Source organism: Crotalus tigris, unplaced genomic scaffold (assembly GCF_016545835.1).
Source record: "Crotalus tigris isolate CLP2741 ecotype Arizona unplaced genomic scaffold, ASM1654583v1 scf7180000018371.15429387391:27106975, whole genome shotgun sequence".
NCBI classification, from domain to species: Eukaryota; Metazoa; Chordata; class Lepidosauria; order Squamata; family Viperidae; genus Crotalus; species Crotalus tigris.
The window spans coordinates 7941426-7961552 of record NW_024096970.1 but is presented as its reverse complement, the minus strand read 5'-3'; the positions used below and the strand labels follow the sequence as shown (position 1 = coordinate 7961552).

The 20127-nt window shown below is 39.0% G+C and overlaps 1 protein-coding gene across 1 annotated transcript; it reads right to left on the bottom strand.

Moving 5' to 3' along the window:
* Window positions 1-456: 456 nt before the first annotated feature.
* LOC120311856 (thyrotropin-releasing hormone receptor-like) lies at window positions 457-18570 on the bottom strand. Its single transcript, XM_039351929.1, has 3 exons — window positions 18227-18570; window positions 15262-16135; window positions 457-1384 (listed from the first exon to the last, which is right to left on the bottom strand). The coding sequence occupies exons 2-3, from the start codon at window positions 16060-16062 to the stop codon at window positions 1016-1018; spliced, it is 1170 nt and encodes a 389-aa protein (XP_039207863.1). The 5' UTR covers window positions 16063-16135; window positions 18227-18570; the 3' UTR covers window positions 457-1015.
* Between the last annotated feature and the right edge of the window lie 1557 nt (window positions 18571-20127).

Genomic DNA, 20127 nt, shown 5'->3' with positions numbered 1-20127 from the left:
ATGTACAGCTCTCCATGCATGCACAGTCTGGGAATAGGCGAGAGACTATAAAAAGCAACTTTTGGCGGAAGCAGCATTTGCTGCAGACAGCGAGAGAGCAAGCACGAGTCAGAGCGGACAGTGAACGAGTGAGCAAGTGAGCATGAGCTGACAGCTCGGTGACCACGCCCACTCAGTGGCCACGCCCACCCAGCACCCGGCGATGCATAAGTGGGTTTTGGGTTGCAGTTTGGGCACTCGGTCTCTAAAAGGTTCACCAACACTGCTCTAGAGCATGTCCTGTAAAAGCATCCATAGTAACCAACAGACACCATGGAAAGTCCTAGAAAGGCTCAATATGGTATAGTTCACTTGAACCAGCAAGATACATAGTTTAATGTTTAAACTAGTGCATGAAACCTAGAGAGACATTTCAGAAGAGTTAGACTTATTCATGGAAATTTTCTTTGTCTCCATTTCTTCTGCAAGAATATCTACCACTTTCATCAGTGAGACATTTCCCTATTTCAACCAGAATTTAGAACAGACACGGGACATTTGAAGACCATAGGTCCAATCTAATCCAATTATTTACGTCAGGCTCCAAAGAAAGATAGAGAGGTCTCTTCTGCCTAGCTTTTCATCCCATAAATGCCTCTTCCTGATCCAGGAGAAAAGTTTCAAATACAGGAGCTTCTCATTCCAGATCCTCTTCTTCCAAAAGCATAGACAACAGCAAGTTTGAGCTGGTGGGAATACAAAGGACAGAGTGTAGCCAGTGATTGCTATTGTTAGAGAGGAATGTTCAAAAAAGTGAGAGACTTCATTGTACCACAACAAATTTTGGTCACAACTAATATTTGACGTTAGCATTCAGGTGCAGCAATTTAGATAACTTTATATGAAAATGTTACATCCCAATGCAGAAAAGAGAGTAATAGATCTTTAGCATGCTGATCAGATATTCCTAAAACAATCCACATGGGTGTTTCTTCAACCAAAGTCGGTGATTATGTGCCATGTTTATTTGGAAATATTACTTTTTCCTGGCTATTGGAGGGCAGCCATTGAGATCTTCGTGTTCTGTTACATTGTGCTCAGAAGTGTCATGAGAATAATCTTTCATGGTGCTGTAGAAGACAGGGGTGTTAAACTGTGTGGCAATTTCAGTTCTCTTCTGCTCGCATTTGCATAACTTTCTGAAGGCAGCTCTAAATTTTTGGGACATCAAGTTATAAATGACTGGATTGATAGCACTATTCAGATAAATGCAGAGTCTACAGAAGAGGACAAACCAGCTGTTCAGGTAGGGAGGGTCCATGAAAGAGTTGACCACCACTAAGGTTCGGTATGGCATCCAGAGAAGGGCAAAGAGGATCACCACCACAGCCAGCATCTTGGTCACCTTTGAGTTACAAAGAGACAAAGAAAGCAATTTTACATCTTTGGTAGCAGTTTCAAGATTCTAATTATAGTAGAGGGAAAATACACACACACACACACACACACACACACACACACACACACACAAATGCACACATAAATATAACATTAACAAAGTAGCTACAATACTTAAAAAAAAACTAGAAATTGTGACTGAATAAACATTTGACTGTCATTCTGAAGATCAGAGCTCTATCATCTAAAAAGGAGGGGAAATTCTTTTCTTCCAAACTATCATAACTGTTCTTTAGAAGGAGTAACATTAGATTTGCCCACCAGACTAATGAAAATGGCATGTACAGAAGCAGGTGTGAAGCCTTCTACTGTATTTCACCTACTGAACAAGGGCATATGTGTTCTTGCATAGATGGGCACTAAACCTTTTCTCCAATAATTTGGAGATCAGTGTACTGGGTCTGGCAATGGGGAAAACCCATCTATGAAAAGAACATAAAGTGTTAGTAAAAACTGACATTGGAGAATGGTTTTCCAATCAAACTGTTCCAAATAACAAGGGACTTGTGCTCAGGTTGCTCTTGATATTATTATCAAAGATCTGTTGCTTCAGCTCCTGTGAGGCCTTCTTGAGGATGAGAATGGTTAAATATTGAACAAATTTTATGTTTAAAACTATACTATGCTAATACGTAATTATGCTGCAGGGTCAGGAAAGCTAGGAAGCTATTAATAAAGACTAATTTGTCAAAAATTATGGTGGCTGAGTTACATACAAGACAAGGTAGAATTTATTCCAGTCTCCAAGTACAATAAAGTATTGGAAAGACACCTAGAGACTCACAACAAAATTTTTAAAAATCTAGAGTATGTTACTGCTGGAAAGATTGATTCATGAGGATAATGAATCTGCATTGTGTTTAACAGATGGCTAATTACATTTTATCTAAAGATATTCATTGCAGCCAGCGTATAATTGCTATCATTAAAATTTCAAAATGGAATTTGCAAATCTATGGGCTCTGAGAAAAATTATTCTTAGTGCTTCTTTCCATATTATCAACCACTGAAATGAAATGCTCAGATATTTCAATATCTTAATATGTTTACTAGAAAATCCATTAATGGATAACTAGTTGAGTGATGGTGGATGATTTTTTGAGAAAACTCCTTTTGTTTTATTTTAATTATTAATTAGTCATTTCTCTCTATAATAAAAGGAAAAGGCTCGGGGGCTTGATCAGAGGTTTATTTGAGTTATAAGCAGGATAGCTGCATCAATAGAAAAGTTGTTGAGTAAATTGGGAGGGCATTAAATTCAGGGCTAAAACTCAAGAAATTGTGTCTTCTCAACACTTTTTGGTACTTTCTGGAAGATCTTATGGAGAATTGGAGTAATCTCTACAGAGGCTTGTATGTGGCTGTTACCTCAATTTTTGACAAATATCAATAGCAACCTTTGGATGGGAATTCAAACCAGAACAGATTAGCAGTGTCACAAACAGATGTGCATAAAAACATTACTGAATAATATCATGAGCAAGAAAAGAAGGCAGTGATCAATAGAGAAAATAGTGACAATTCATTATCTAATGAATTACATCAACCTCTCTCATAGGCATCTGCAGGACGGCAAAGATCAAATGTGCCTGGTGACATTAATTCTACCCATTAGTGTATTTCTGTGTGATGATGTAATGTATGTATAAAATAAAATGATGCAAGTATAACTTGAATCGTGATTCACAACACATCACTTTGGTATCAATTTGGTTAGGAATGGATGCATGTATCCCTCCCTCATGTGATTGGTCAGGACTCATTGGCCAAGAGAATAAGCATTTTCTGAATCTGCTTAATGATAAAAAAAAAGATGTTAGATTGGACATTATTTCTGTGGACCTGTGTTCATCACGTCCACATCATATGAAGCAGTGATGAAGATTGCACATAAATATGTTTTAGAGTAGATAAAAATGCTTCTTTATCTACTCCAAAACATACTTGTATGCAATCTTCATCACTGCTTCATATGATGTGGAAGTGGTGAACACAAGGCCACAGTAATTTCCTCCCAGTCAGGGAAAAGGCACAGTTGGCACACCAGAAGAAGCTGTGCAAAGGCCTTCCTGATGACAACTGTCCCCTGAGCATTGAGTAGGAGTTGTGAGCACTGGAAAAACCCAAGATTGCATACCATTCTTAAAAGGGGAAGTGCAAATTCAGAGATGGAACCTCCCTGAATCTGGATAGCCCAAACACCCACAGTCATTTGGTTTTGGTAGGATTGAGTAAGAGATGATTTCTCCCATCCAAAGTTGCACAGCTCCCAGGCATTGGAACATTCAACAGGCTCTCTTGGTTGGCCCAGAATAAAAATATATACTTGGGTATCATCAGCATACTGATCATCAGTATACTGAAGATACCGAACACCAAACTGGAAATGTTCTCACCCATATAGATGCTGAAAAGGAGGGGAGAGAGAGAACCCTGAAGCAACCCACAAAGGAGAGTCTGAGGGAATGACCTATCCCCCTAACATTGACTAGAATGAACTACAAAGGAAGAGAACCACCATAGAAAAGTGTTCCCAAACTCCATCCCACAGAGTTGGCTCAGAAGGATACTATGGACAATGGTATCAAAAGACACTGAGAGATCAAGGACCACAAGGATGGATTACCACCTCTGTCCCAGCTCTGACATAGGTCATCTACAACCAAAGACAGCACAACCAAAGCTGCCTCAGCACTATATCCTGGCCTGAAATCTAACTGAAATGGAGCTAGATAATCCTTCAGGATTCTCATGTATTGTGGACTTATTACCTTCTCAATAACCTTTCCCAGAAACAGAAAACTGGAGACTGGTCAATAGCTACTGAAAACTGTTCAATCCAAGGAGGGCCTCTTGAAGAGAGCCTCAAGGCAGGAGGTAGCTGCCTCTCCTTCAGTGAGGCTGAAACCAATATACCAATAAAGCAAAATATAAACTGATATATTTTCATTGAGCTACAGCTAGTGAAAGCCACTGTTTAAAGTTAGATCAAATCAGACTTGCTTCTCTCTGAATATCACATTATAAGAGAGCTATATTTAAAAAGTACTAATAACATAACAATTGTGCAGATTAAATGTATTTAAGTCCTCATAATAGAATGTTTTACTATGTCTACTTCTTAGTTTTATAATTTCAAAATGATTCTAAGAAATTCTATAGTTTTTCTTTATCAAATTGGGTTTGCTATAAACCAGGCTATATTTCATGGTTTTCATTGGCCATCCTAATAATGTGGAAGGTTTTACAAGGTTTTATCATCACCTCTCAGACTTCAAAGTAGACTTTCGCTATGATTTATTGTCTATCAGACCTTTCAGTGAATTAAAGGTGCCTGCCAACTCCATCTTTCAGTTGATTAGATAGAAGGCCAATAAGATTGTTTTATGCAACTCTTCCAAATTTTTCTAATCCAGAGTTGGCTCAGTTCCAGGTCCTAACAGGTCTTACTATCCAGTACTCTTGATCTCTTGTTCATGGAAACTTTAAAATTTCAAACTGCGTTTAAATGAAGCCTAAACCATTCTGGTTACACACCTCACCCTTGTGTCTCATGTTTGATATTTACAAATGACCAGTGGTACTTCAGTCATATAGCTGAGTGCAAGGATGGGTAACCAGTCCACTGGAATCAGCAAGGCCAACAATTTTTGAACATTTTTTTGTCTTGGAATGATGAGTGGGAGGATTTTAGAAGACCACACAGATGGCCTTTCAGAGGCTTACAGCTATTGTTCCATTCCTTAGTTCCTTCATCCAAATTGTTGCTATTTTCCAGGACTTCAACCTCTCAATAGGGTAAAAAGAGATCAGAAGTTTAGTCCTATCCTTTCTAGTGATAATATTATATAATTAGGCATCAATATTGCAACCCTCAGACAGAATGTAAAGGCTACACTATTATTAGGTTAATCCTATGTTGAAAGATTTTGATTGATATGTCTAATAATTTTGCTGTTTTCATCTATTGATATATATTATACACAATTCACAGTGAAAATGGAAATCTTCATGATAGAAATGAAATAGCCTAGTCTCTGCATTGAACTAGTGCTTCGATAATGATAGACTAACAGATATTCCTTTTCTTGCTCCAGGTTTTCAAGAAAAATATCTGAATATCTTGAATTTTCATATCTTCCATCTGCCCTATGACACCCAGTTAAAGGTTGTAGAAACAAAAAATTTAATAGTATATTGATTCATCTTTGCCTACTGAACTGATTGCAGTAATGGGTTTCATTTTGTTGCTTATTGCTAACTGAAAGTATTGCTTCTCATTTCTTCGACAATGCTAAGAAGTTGAATGGAGTTAGAGAAATGTCACAACAATCAAATGAAATCTGCAAGAAGAAGAAACATTACATCATACTTTTAGAGTGAGCTGTTTGAACTGATTTTCCCAACTTTCAGTATATTCAGAAGTAAAACAGGATTAAAGCCAGTTCAGCTTTTGAGAGAAAGGTACACAATACTTTCTAATAGGAATGAAAGCATTTCAAAGAAGGAAAATTTCCTATGGGAAATACTGCCAGATACAGTATATTGGAACAATTACTCTCAGAAATTCTGTTATTCAGCTTGCTAGTTGGGAGATCTGGGAATTGCAGCCAAATACATCTGGAAGATAGCAGGTTGCCAATAGCTGAAGTACACACTTTTTCGTCCAGTACCATCTCAACCAGGGGTATTGGCAGAGTATCATCAAAAAAGTCATGTTGAAGTCAAAATTCTTCCTCTTTAACAATGGAAGAAGATTTGATCAAATCACAGTGGTCATTATCTTGCTTGTTTATTTGACTGTCTTTTTTAAAAAATGTCCTAAACGTCATAGATGAAATAATATCTAAGTAACAAGATGACATTGATTACTCAATAAAAGGGTTGTGTGAAAAGTAGTCATAAGTTACTTTTTGTCAATGGTGTTATAATTTTACATGGTCACCAAACAAATGGTTATAAGTCAAGGACTACCTATATATCTCCTGGCCAACATACTGAGAAACCACACAAGCCATTTGATCAAATTCTTCTTCATTAAAAGGAAGGATAGATTTTTTTCTTGAAATAAAAAAGAGCACAACCTTTTTTGTTAATTAATCCTTTAGCATTGATAGGATATTCTGGGCAAGAAATTCCTTGTTCCTATTAAGCATATTCCATTCTAATTTTTTCCCCCAGGCTGAGAGGTCTACTTATACGTGGAAATGAAAAACCAGAAGGAGGTCTTCAAAACATGAATATCAGAACAAAGGATGGATCTTGGCAATATTACAAATGACATACAAAAACCTCATGCATTATATGAAAAGCTTGGAAACACTAGCACAGGTACTTTATATTTATTTCTGAAATAGCCTTATTATGCTGTCATCAACTGTGGCTAAGAACTGCTTCATTCTTTCATTGGTACCAGTTACTGAGCTGAACAATCTTCTGCTCTCTTTGGTGTGTCTTTTGGATGATATATTGTTAAATAAGTTCTGTCCTTTAATGAGAGAGAGATTGTTTTCTTTCATCTCATCATTCATGTTTTCAGACTTTCCCTTCACAGTGAGCTTCAAAGCAGTATCCAGAAGCAGCAATAAGACATTGGTTTCTAAAATGGAAGGGAATATTCCCTAAAGTCTGTTTTCACAATATTCCAAGCAGGCTTTGCCTGGCTTTAGGAAAAATGAGAAAATATGTGCCTTCACTTACCTTCATGAGTTATTATGGTATATCCTGGAAATATAAGCAAGTCTTTCATTGTTGGAATAAGAAACCATTGTTTTGCTTTATAATGTAGATCAAAGAATGTAGAGAACTAAAGGAAAGAGATTGGACAAGTGGTTTGAGAAATGGAAGGAGACTGAGTTTCCACTTATGAAGATTGGGCTTTGAAGGATGGATCAAGCTGAAAGTTGTCTAGGCATTTGCCTGGATGGGTGAGACCGGGGTGAGGAGAAGCAGGGAAGAGGACTAGGAGAGGGTGAAGTAGGCAGAGGATGATTGGAAAAAGCTTTTATTAGAGATACTGTGAGAATAACTCTTGGGTTTGCTTAGGTCAGCGTTTCTCAACGTTTGTGTGACGGCGACCCCCGTCACACAAACGTGCCGCGCATGCGTGGCGCATCACACATGCGTGGCACCCCCCATGTGTGGCGCGCATGCGTGGCAGCACCCCCATGCGCAGCGTGCATGCACAGCGGCGCCCCCTGAGGGGGGAAAATGGCGGATCGCCTTGTTTGGCGACCCCCGTAAAATGGTCAATCGACCCCAAATGGGGTCGTGACCCATAGGTTGAGAACCGCTGGCTTAAGTGATGCAGGATAATGTTGGGCTTATAGAGGAGGGAAGACAAGCAAAGAAAGAGAAGATAGATCATTTCAGGATAAAGAAGACTGGAAAACTGTGGTCAATTCCCCATTTCAGGGTCATTGATCTTACCTTGACAGCCAAGTAGATCAGATATAGAGATTTTGGTTTTTGACTGATGCTCCTAAATGTGTCCAGTTCTCTCCATTAAACTAGACATACCAAGTTCCTGCAACTGTTCGTCATATGTTTTAGCCTTCAGCCCTCTAATCATCTTTGTTGCTCTTCTCTGACCCTTTCTAGAGTCTCAGTGTATTTTTTGTATTGTGGTGACCAAAACTGGTTGCAGTATTTCAATTGAGGTCTTATCAAAGCAGTATAAAGTGGCACTAACACTAACACTTCACATGACCATGACATCCTCTCTTGATGCAGCCTGGAACTTTCTTGATGGAGCTTTGGCTTTTTTGGCAGCTGTAGCACACTGCTGGCTCAAGTTTAAGTGGTTGCCCACTAGGGCTCCCAGATCCTCCTCAAATTCTATACCTGTGTGTTTGTTTTTTTCTTGCCTAAGTGTAAAACCTTACTTTTCTCACCACTGAATTGCAGTGATGGATACTTTGACTAAGGTTTAAAAAAAACACAAGGATGATGTTCACCTAGTATTCTATATACCTCTCTAAACCATATTATGGCTAAATGCAGTGGCCTAGTTTATTCTATAAAGTAGGTTACACAATATCTTAAAACAGTGTCTGGGTTCATACATCATGTGGAAACATAACAACAGAGTCCTGCATTAGTGTAGTTAAAGATATTGCACAAATCCAGTTTAAACTAGACTTGAGTAAGACTATCCTTGAAAGAAAACAGAAAGTTTCATTGCACTATTATAGTCCAGATGTCTGTTCTATAATGTTAAATCCATGGCCACTCCATAAAGGTCATGTAGGAGTAATATCTAAGCCTACTGTGTTAGGTGAGCTAAGTGTCATTACTATATGTCAACTTCTTACCCCATACTAAGAATTTAAAAAGTTTAATTATATTGCCATCTTAAACATGGAAGACTATACAGAGAATAAATAATGTGAAATATTTAATGCAAATATTTTATATAGTTTTAACTGTCAGGCTAAAAACATAAATCAAAAGTAGTGACAGTTCACACAGTTAATAAGTATTTTAGCCCTCAGACTCAGTCCTTGATTTTAAAGAAGAAATCCTACATATGTATCTCAAAGATTACTATATTGCACATAGGAAATTAGTTCATTGGATTTTAGGTTTTTTGTTAGTTGTATGAAGTTATAGTTTTCCTTGTATAGCTCAAAGAACACGATAGACCTTTATAAAATGATGCTTTTAATAGTGAAAGAAAATATTGTTTTAATTCATAATGCTAAAAATACTGGAACCCTTCCTTTTGTTTTTACCTAAACAGAACATTTATTGATTGATTTGATTTGATTTGATTTCTATAGTTACCCATCCCAGCAAGTGTGTCTGGGTGGTGTATATCATTAATCAAAAGCAGTGAAAAAAATTAAATTAAAAGAACATACTTTACTTTTTACAAGCTTACCTAATCTATTAGAAGTGCCAGGGTGGGTTATGAGAATGGAAAATTAAGACCCATAACCAAGGTATTAAAAAGAAGTGGGAAGCCTCCCTCTACTGGATAAAAATGCCACTGATTTCACTCACATGTATAAGTTCTACTAAATGAAAATAGAATTTGTTTTCCATGATTGAAATGAGTCTCTGCCAATTTTTCCTAGGATACTTCTATACAGTAGTTATATTATAACATCACCACTTTCCTTCTATGTAGAGATTTCCACTGTAATAATGTTTGCATTAGGCATGGGTGATATAGTTCACAAAGAATGTTGTAATATATGTTTTCATTCTTGTACTAAGTTGTGTCTTTTGGCTTCCTTCTCTTGCTTGTGCTGCCAGAAACATCTCACCAACCACTGCAAAAGGCAAATATTTTTGTAAGATATGCTTTTACCTATTTTAAAAAGGACATGATTATTTTGGTCTTGCATATGTTGTATTTATATATCTTTTTTCCCTTCTGGTTGATTTTGAATTTGAATTATCTATGGTAACTTTAACTATATCAGAGTTCACTGATCTGATGTATGTAAGTTGTATATATAATTATACACACATACAAATACACATTGACATATTTTTGACTCTTGCCTCGTTTCTGCATTACTCATAGAGTAATGCATTACTCATTGGTTTGATTAAAAAGTACTGTAGTTGGATAGATTAAACCTTATCAAGCAATTAACTCTACTCCATTTCCACAAATTAGATATCAACATTTGCCAATCACAAGTTTATGTGACATGGCTTCTCTGAAATCCAGAAGCCTAATCCTAGAGGTTCCATGTCCCAGAGGAGCCTATGGGTGATATACATTGATATGGTTTCTACCTGTAGTTGTCATACTTCATGCCCAATCTAACTGCACACCTTTAAAACAGGACCATCAGCATAGCTTCCCTAACCCTGGACTGAAAGAACCATATAGAGAGAGGGCCACTGTCAATTATATTTTGTTTATAGATAATTTGGACTCATTGTAGAAAAATGGCATATAAAAGAGTGATTTTAGTGTTTTTGTTTTAAACTCTCTAAATCCTAAATGTTTTCCTTTTGGCTGATCAGAAAATATAATAATAAAATTCTTTCTTTTGAGAAAGATTTGAGGACTTTCTACAAGAAATACATCTATTGTGCAATGCATTCATAATCAGAAGGGCTTTTGAAGAATACAACTGGTAACTGCATTCTATGTTTTTTTTTTACTATGCTTGTGTGCAGGTACATATGAATCTTTACAATCATTCTGAATTAGAAGAATAAAAAAAACTTCATGTCAGTAAGAGCTATTTTATAAGAGGTGGCAGCATAACATTTTCCGTAGCTGGATACAACAGTTGGCAATTACAGAGTAACACCACTTGTCTTTGCTCACACCTTTCTTTTTTACTTTCTTGTTTTGAGGGGAAAGCTGTTTTCCTCTTTAATCTTGAACATGAAGAAAATCAATTTACTATCTAAGCAAAGTTAGGTGCTTATAAGGCAATCCATTTGTGCAAACCTTTGCTGGAAAGGTGAGAGGAATACATATGTGGCTGGGATATCATTTCCTTCATTGCTCTGGGTATGTACAAGAGACAGAAAAAGAAACACAACCCTAGCAGAAAAGCATTCTGCACAAGGTGCAAATGGAGAAGAAAGGAAGAAACGGTGGAGAGAAGTCAGAAAGCTGGGGTAGCACACAAGAAAGGATTGGGTGGCACAGAAAAGAGAGGTTCAGTAGTGTGCATTGTTCTAAACACACACCTAATTTTCTATTCTGGGGTACCACCTTGGCATGACCACTAATTTGCTGCTTCTAATCAGGAGTGCCAGGAGGGCTTGTAAAGCAGGTTGGCTAATGCAGCTCTTCTAATCATAGTATGCTTCATCATTAGAAGAATTCAGGATAACCAGGGTTCTTGCTTGCTAACATACATTCTACATTTGTTAGGAAAATATCAGAAGCTGTTTGGCATGGTGTTTAGAGAGACAGACATCACAGAGGAAAGTAGCATTTGGAGCTGTACCACTCTGCAGTATTTCTTAAGAAAAATATATACTTAATATTCCTGTTCATAATTTCCTCAGTGACCTGCTGAATAGTAAAAACCTGGTTAGTATGCTTACTCATGCAGTGAACTTCATAAATCTTTCTCATTATCACCTCTTACATTGTTTCAGACAGAATTCTCCCTAATATGTTCTCAAAAACACTAAACAAATTCCCCCTGTAGTTTTTACAGTCATTCTTGCTACCTTTCCCTGTGATAAGGCAACAGTAAGGGTATTCTTTTAATTATTAGGCACAGATCCATTCCTCACACAAATTACATATCTACCCTACAACCAAACCACATTAGTAGCTGAACATTTCTTCAATTACACCATCTATAACTATGGTCTCATCATCTTCTGTATTCTCAGAACAATTCTATCCATTTTTGTCTTGGTCACTAGTATTTATAGCATCAGGAGCGCAAGTTGTTCTGCAGCATGTATTGTTATCTCCTACTTTCTGGAATATACTGGCAACAATATGCTGGCTGGCAAGTAGTCTCTACATAACAAATCCTAGCTTGAATAGTATATAATAACATGAACTTTTTGGGGTAAAACTGAACATTGATTGTGTTTGTGGCATATTGTCAAAAATGTTCCCAAACTACCAGTTTAGTAGGAAAAGCTGTGTATATGACTAAGACTGGTAACTATGTTTATTCCTTCTCTGTATTACTGTGTATCTCCATGCTGTACTGAAAATTTCCAGAATATTTTCTTTTTATAAAAAAGATTCTTAGACTGCTTATAATTTCATTGAAAAGTACCAGTAAAGTAATGGAAGAATTTTATATTGTGGGTTTTGAGCTCATGTTTTACTGCAAGGTTATAAAGGATATTGGAGTGTTATGTCATTATACTTCTTGCTACAACTCTTCAGCATCCTCTAGCCTCTCTGCTTATTCATCTTCATGATCTACAAAATCCCCAATGGAGGAATTCTCTCCTACATCTGGATTTAATTGGAATATGTGAGAATCCAGGGAGGTTTCACAATATTGACAGGATGGCTCTCTGAAAGATGAAAGGCAAGACCAATCACAACTCCCTACAGTTTGTTACCTGCCCGGTAAGATCATGCAAAAGCCCTATGCACAATCTTATGGAAATTCTACTGTTTTTATTTCAGCTTTGGAATTTTTGTTTTCAATAAAATTAATGTAAATTATTTTTACTGTAGAAAAAAATCAGGAAACTTCCATCCATTGCATTTTCTCTTTTGTATATGATTCACAGTATGCCATTAAACTATTAAAGGTGAAGATAAAGATACAAATAGTAACAGGTCTTGGAAGGTTTGAGAGCTGTTTGTTGAACAGAAGTAAGTTATCTGAAGACCTCAGCCTGGAAAACTCTTAACATTCATCATTAATTGTAATTTTCCTAGTCCAATCAACTCAAGGACCCTGATTCTCAAGGAAGGGTGTATAAAATTACAATCTCAGAAATTAATTATAGTCACATGATTCAGACATATATCACACCACAAGAATGGACTTTTGACCCTTAGTAAATAGCGTTAAGATCACAACTTTCAGAGTGCAATGAACAGCAGAGTTCTGGATCAAGGAAATGTTGAAATCCTTTGGAACATGCACAGACAACATTTTTAGAAATAGGAACAGACATTTTTTATTATAATGTTTTCATAGCAGGAAAGATACAGAGAACTGGATATAACTATAGTCATAACCATAACTGTAATGCATTCTAATTTTTGCTTAGCTCCAGTAAGAATTCAGATGGAAGTCATATATCAGATATTTGTTGAACATTTTGGCAATGTCACTAGGGCAGGGGGCAGGCTTCATGGGTTGCAAAAAAGGGAGTTGCCTACCTCACATGGGCTGAACATTCATTCTTGTTTGTTTGATTGATTCTTACTCTCCTTTTCTCTCCCTGGTCCCCAGGTTGCTGGGTGAGGGATAAGTAACTCTTGCCATGAATCTATAGACTCCCCTAGGCTCCTCCCATTCACTCCCATCTACTCCCCTCCTTTTGGACTTCCTCCACCTCCAATATAATTTGAAGAAGATTGCAAGTTGTCCTTCTGATCCCTTGATTTTCATCTTGGCTTTTCTCCTAGCATTTTGGGTGCAGTTAAATGAAGTCTTCTTTTGGTTGCTTGTTCAGTCCACCCTTTTATAGAATGGATTGTTTTCTAATGATGTACTGTATGCTAAGTGTTTTCTTTTTCTTGAATTGCTTATTTTTAACTGATAAAATAAAATAATAAATAAAATAAAATATTGTTCTTTTAAGGGCCATATTAACCATTATACCTCATTTGCTGTAAGTTGTTCAGAGTTATTTGACAGATGGGTAGCATATAAATTGAATCAATTAAAAAATAAATAAATATTCAATAAAACATGGCTGAGAAGTGAATGCTTTGAAACTAGTGTCAAGGAAGACTCTGTTATCCAAAGCCTCAGAACAGAGACTTAGCATTTCAAGATCCAGAACAACAACAGCCAATGAATAAATAGGAAAGAGATACTCCATTTAGCAGCTGAAACTGAAATTCAATTCTACACTTAGTAACTTGGCACAGCCTAGGGGTTGCCCTCTAGAGTATTTTCAAATAATTTTGCTTTGGCTCCATTCTTCCATGTGCCAAGATGTTCATATTAATAGGTCTTTGGAACTCTACTTTTTTGCAGATTTTTGTGAATTTGCAGATGTTACCCAAGAGAGAGAAAAATATCATACAAGAAATTCAAGCAGACAAGGTTAATTCTTTTTTTTTCTCCAGTTTAATCCTTCCAACGTATCTGTACGGTAAGGTTAGGCTGCGAGTAAGAATAACAGATTCAGAGTCACCCAGTGAAAAGGAATTTGTAAGTGGATTTTCCCAGCATTACTCTGATACTAACAGTGCTTTTTTTCTAAAAAAAAAAAAAAAGTGCCGGAACTCACACACATCATACAACCCGCCTTGCCTACCCTACAAGGTTCCATCCAAAAAAGGTGCCGGAACTCCGTTCTGGGCATTCTATGAGAAAAAAAGCCCTGGATACTAACCAGTATAACACATTGGATCAGTATTTTCCAATACTCCCATATTCAGGGAGTATTACTGGAACATACTGTGTTATATTTAATATCTCTCATACTAAAAACAATGAACCATTACAGATAAATGGGCTTAACATATTCATCAAGCTTGTATATTTAAGACATGTTTCTGACATCAGAAAGCTAATATGAGTTTGGGTTTCCTGGGGAAGGTGGAAGGATTGGCTCATATTTATGATGTTGCAATGTCATGGTTGTCATTTGCAACCTTCTGACAAGCAAAATCAATGGGGGAGCCAGATTCACTTAACAACCGTGTGACTAACTTAAAAACTGCAGTGGTTCACTTAACAGCTATGGCAAGAAAGGTCATAAAATGGGGCAAAAATCATTTAACCAATGTCCCACTTAGCATCAGAGATCTGGGGCTCAATTGTGGTTGTAAGTCGAGGACTGGCTGTATTAAACAGCACCAAATGATAAATTATTGGTAGCTGGGGTGAATCACCTCAGCTTCCTAACCTTTGAGAAAAATAGTCATGATGGTGGGTGATACTAGACTTTTCTATCTGACACCAAAGTTCTTGCCTGAAGACAATTTGGGAATGACCATAGTTCAGTAGCAGTAGAAGTTCCCTTTACAATCATACCATCATCATTATCATCACCATCATCATCACATAAAAGAATCATATGAATTGTGTTGATTGTTCTGCCTGAAATCCTACAGAGTGGTCTTCATAAGGAGAGAAAAAAGTGGACTAGTTGGGCAAAGGCTTCCTAATCTCCCATGCATCTACACACCTAATGTGCATCCTGACCTAAAAAATAAGCAAAAACAAGAACCTGTTTCCTGGAGCTCAAAGCACCCTTGTTTCCCCGGCTCATGGAGCTGGAGGTAGTGATGGAGTTGCTGCGTTTGCTCAGCCGGCTTGCATGCTGCGGTGTTGCAGGCAGTGGATTCATGAAGAGGATGCGGGCAATGAGACCATACAGAACAGTGGCCAAGCCCAGGGGGATGACATAGAATATGGTGAAGTCTAAGAAGTAGATGGGCATATAGAGGTTCCTGGAGACACGGTAGCCACAGCTGACTTGAGTGCCATCAGCAAACATGGCTTTCGAGGTGTCCACTAAAAAGAACCACATGAGACAATAGAGCGAAGTGCAGAGCCATAGGACAGCGATTATGCGTTTGGCCCGGGCTACGGTGCAAAGCAGCTGTGCCTTAATGGAGTGGCAGATGGCAATGTAGCGCTCCACTGTGAAGGCTGTGATGGAGCATGCTGAGATGTTGATGCCCAAATACTGCAGGTAAGTAATGCAGAGGCAACCCGCATAGCCATACACCCAGGAGGCCACCACCTCAGAGATGTTGGGTAGCCCTGCTGCCAGTAGCACAATCAAGTCGGCTATAGCCAAGCTCACCAGGTAGCAGTTGGTGGGAGTTACCATGTGCTTGGTGCGAAGGACCACCAGGACTACCATAATGTTGCCTGCAATGCCTATGCCACAGATCAGAAGAACCAGCAAGATAGTGACCACCTGCACCTCCAGGGGCAACTGTGGCATCTTGTTGAGGAGAGTCTGATTGGTGCTGATATTGCCCATGAGGGCTGCAAAGAAGTCCCAAGATTGATTCTCCATTTGTGACTCTCAAGTGGATTGTTCTTCCTTGATACTGATGATTTCCAGGCCAAGAACTATTTCAACAGGTATCCTAAACCACAGGAAGAAAGAGAGAATTCAGATTATTAGATTAAAGCCCACATAATCTGATTTTTAAGAATGTCGTTGTTGAGCAGGGAGTCTGGATTCAAACCTTTGGCAAGCTATTATTTAACAGTCCTATTACTATGTGGGGATAACAGCTACCTATCTTTCAGGATCGCCGAATATATTATTAGATGATTTATATAAATCTCTTTGAGTCTATTTACATAAGTAATTTAATCTGGATACGGAATTAACCTTTTTTAAATTTGAACAATATATTGAACTATAAACTAATTAAATGATGTGAATGCATATGACACAATAAGATGTGGGCCCTTTCTTCACTTCTAATTTACATTAGCTCCAGGACAATTTGGCAACACCAGTGTTGATCATGCAATGCTGCCCTTATCTTATCCCACCTTCCATCAGGCTTCTGCTGTTTCTTATCACATTCTGCATTAAGATTTCCTTGTTTGAATTGACAACTATAGGCACAGCTATGGGCAAAAAACCCCCTAGCATTTCACAATACCTCTTCAGATATTGTGGAGTATGATTTTGTTTTTGGCATGTAGAAAGATATGGTTATACCTCCTCATTTACATAATTTTATGGTAAGATATGCTAGTAGGACATATCAACTATACCCCAAATAGAGGTTGACCGATTGCTGACCTAAAAATTTTGACATGTAATCCATAAGTCTATTGAAACATAGATAGTTACAATTTAATGCCCCAGCATAGTGTGGATGGCACATTCAACCACAAGGGTTGGGTATTTATAATTCTCATCTCCAAAGCTCTAGAGGCAAGGACCTTTGCAGACACTGCAACTAGAGATTAGGCTTGTCCAAGAGTTGGAATTGAGATATCACCTTAATATTTGTTACAGGATAAATGTAGCTTACCCATACACAAAATGACACAGTCCATATGAAAGTGGGTTATACCCTGAATTATCTCTTAATTTCTACTGGTCACCAGGACTGTTCAAAACACCAAGAACTTATTTTATTCAACGGTAGCTTGAATGAATCACCCCACTGTAGCAGGTATACTAAGCATCATGGTTCTTCTTTGTCTTAGATCAGAGCAATTGCACCAATTAAGCAATTACAATTTCTCTGGCCCTTCAGTGGTCTCCTGTACCTGCATAACAAACAGGTGGTTGAGGCAGTTCCTTGGTGTGGTGAAAAAATGCAGTCTCTGACACTTCATATTAACCACTGGAATAACCAGTGTTGCCTTCAAGCCTGGATTATGCCTGCTTTGTATAAGCCATTGGGCTACAGCTGTCTCTTCCAATGCAGTGTTCTCTAAATTGGTTGAGACTAGTCTAATACCTTGAAATTTCACCCAATAGGGTGATAGTGGCTGGGGAATTATAGGAACTGAGGTCTAATCGCCCTGGGACACAACAGCAGCCCCAGACTGTCCCAAACTATCATTGCAATGGAGCCCCCTCCTTCTGAGCCAGCCTTTGTTCTTCTGCAGGCAGCATTGCTGAGCAGATTTAAAACTACTTGTCACTCCTTCAAGGGGTGAATTTGGCAAAGCCCTAAAGCGGCAGCCTCGTTCTGGAGATTTTTGGTCTCTTTGCATCAGATGCCGGGGCGAAAATGCTGCCGAAAGCCTTCCTTGATACAGCCGGTAGCAGGACAATGCGGAGAAGCGTAACACCGGCTTAGCAGGCAGGAGGACAACCTCCGACCTACACCTGCTGGAGTGGGCACCAGCCAGAACAGGTGCGCTGGGCTTGGCGAGACAACGGACTGACCTCGCCGGACCCTTCAAAGCTCAGGGCACCGGCTGCTCCTCAGTTGCGGCAGGTCTGGAATCAAAGCCGAGGGTCGCAGTCGCGGGCCCACCTTGACACCCTCCCTACCTCTGCTTTTTTGATCGCTACAGAAATCCACTTGCGAAGGCGGCGACTTGTGGCCGGCTGGGGAAGCCAACCCGGTGGGATTAGAGGTAAGGAAGGGAAGGCGGGAGAAGGACGGAGCCTCGGAAAAGGAGGCAGAGGGTTAACTAACGGAAGGGGCTAAAACGGGACGGGGAGGAGAAGCGGGGAAAGAAGCGAGAAAGTTTACCATCGCCAAGCCGAGCGGAACGGGGAAGCGCTGATCCGCAGGCGCCGAGCCGGCTCCTTCTCCACTCCAGCCTCGTGGCCCGCCTGCCAGCTGCCTTTCCCTCTCTTCAGGTATTTATTTCAGGGAGCCGACTACGCTGCAGTCTATCCCGCCTCCGCTTGCCGTCCACGGGTAGGTAAGCGGCAACAGAGGGGTCCTAGCGCTCCCCACCGCCTGGCGAAAGGGAAGGGGGCTCCGGAAGGGGGAGGGAGCAGCGATGACGCGAGCCGAAGATTCCCGGGACTCCCTGGGCTGCCTCCCCCCACACACACACACCCGCTCCCTCGCCAGGACTTTGTGCTCGAGTCCACGCCTCCTGGGAGGGAGTGTGATCCTATGCCCTAAATTTACGCTCCAGCCAAATTAGCTTGTAAAATGCTGCCTAAGTTCGTGGTGGTTTTTAATTAATTCGCCTTAAAGAAGTCAGAGGTCTCCTCCTACGGTAATAAATCTGTTAAGCCTTCAAGATGCGATAAGACTCTGGCAAGATGACAGCTGGATGACTCTAGAACGCAAGTGGCCTTTGGAACAAAATCGTTTAATGTTTACAAGGTATTCTGATTAATCGATTAATCTGATTAGCTTCAGGCCAAGACTCTAACAACCACCTACCAAGCAGACAGACAAAATTGGGGGGGGGACAGCTCCCCTCCCTTCCCACTTGTGGCTTCTTGCTGGCAAAAGCATCACCTGTTGAATCTATGCCTATCTCCCAGCACACAAAGATGTAGCTGTCCTAATGGCAAGAATGAAGATGGTCAGTTTCAGGCTGCATATGGAACCATGTAGCACGGTGGACTAGCTGTGATGGATACTGTGATCCGATGGGAAACCAACTCCAGCATTATCACTTCCACTGCTGAGAGGAGAAATGTGATAATTATTTCACTGTTAAATGATTGTGCTGCTTCTTTGTATTTTTAAGTTGTTTTGGTACTATAGAGTGTTTGGAATGTCTTTATGAGAGAAAAAAAATAAATTAATGTATTGTTAAATGGGTGTCAGGGGGACTACCATCCTGCCTTGAAGGAAAGCACTTAAGGGCACCCTGGGAGTGATGGGAGCCTCCTGTTAGCATCATTGAAATCAAAGAGAGAATGAACCTAAGAGTAACCCACAAAGGAGATGCAAATAAGTCTGGCTCTTCAGACATGAGAGAAGTCAGGCCACCTAGTAGAAGAAATCAAAATCCAGAATCAAATCCAGAAAAAAGCAATGGAAACTCACTTTGGTACTGTTGTGAAGAAAAATCTATTGATGTGTCTGAAACATTTAGGCAGGTTTGGGTAGCAAATGATGAGCTAGCCCATCCCCTAGTCAGAAGGCATTCCTCTTGTTCTTGGAGAAGAACTCTGAACTAGACAATCTATCTGTTTATTGATACAGCCAGTCACTTGTAACTGGAACAGAAATATGACATGCGTGAACCAAGGAAGCTTGAAAATGTGAAAAAATAAATGAAGCATTCTGCATTGGATGTTTCAGGAAAAAGTTAACTTAGGTGGCCCAGAACGGGCCACTAAATCAGATTGTTACTTAAGATTTTCTTTGGTGTATAATGACACCATATAAAGGAATGGAATGGCAATGATATTCAGACATAAGAAGATATATGTTCAGTAATAATGCCCAAATTAGTTCCACTCTATTAGAATTAACAAGAACTGAAAGAAGCCATACAAGTTCAGAAAATATGGTGAGAGCTGGTCAATAAAATTGCTAAAAATCAGACACAATTGAATGGATATTCAATTTAATTGACTGTCACTAGATTTGATGGATATCCAGTTCTTTAAGAAATATCTGTGCAACTCCGGCAGATGCAATAAGGGATGATATTGAATTATTCTGTGGCAAATTAA

Coding starts and splice junctions, on each gene's coding strand:
- LOC120311856 (XM_039351929.1), bottom strand. CDS start 16,062: ATGGAGAATCAATCTTGGGACTTCTTTGCAGCCCTCATGGGCAATATC. Junction 1,385..15,261: donor CTTTGAGCTCCAGGAAACAG/GTTCTTGTTTTT, acceptor TGTAACTCAAAG/GTGACCAAGATGCTGGCTGT.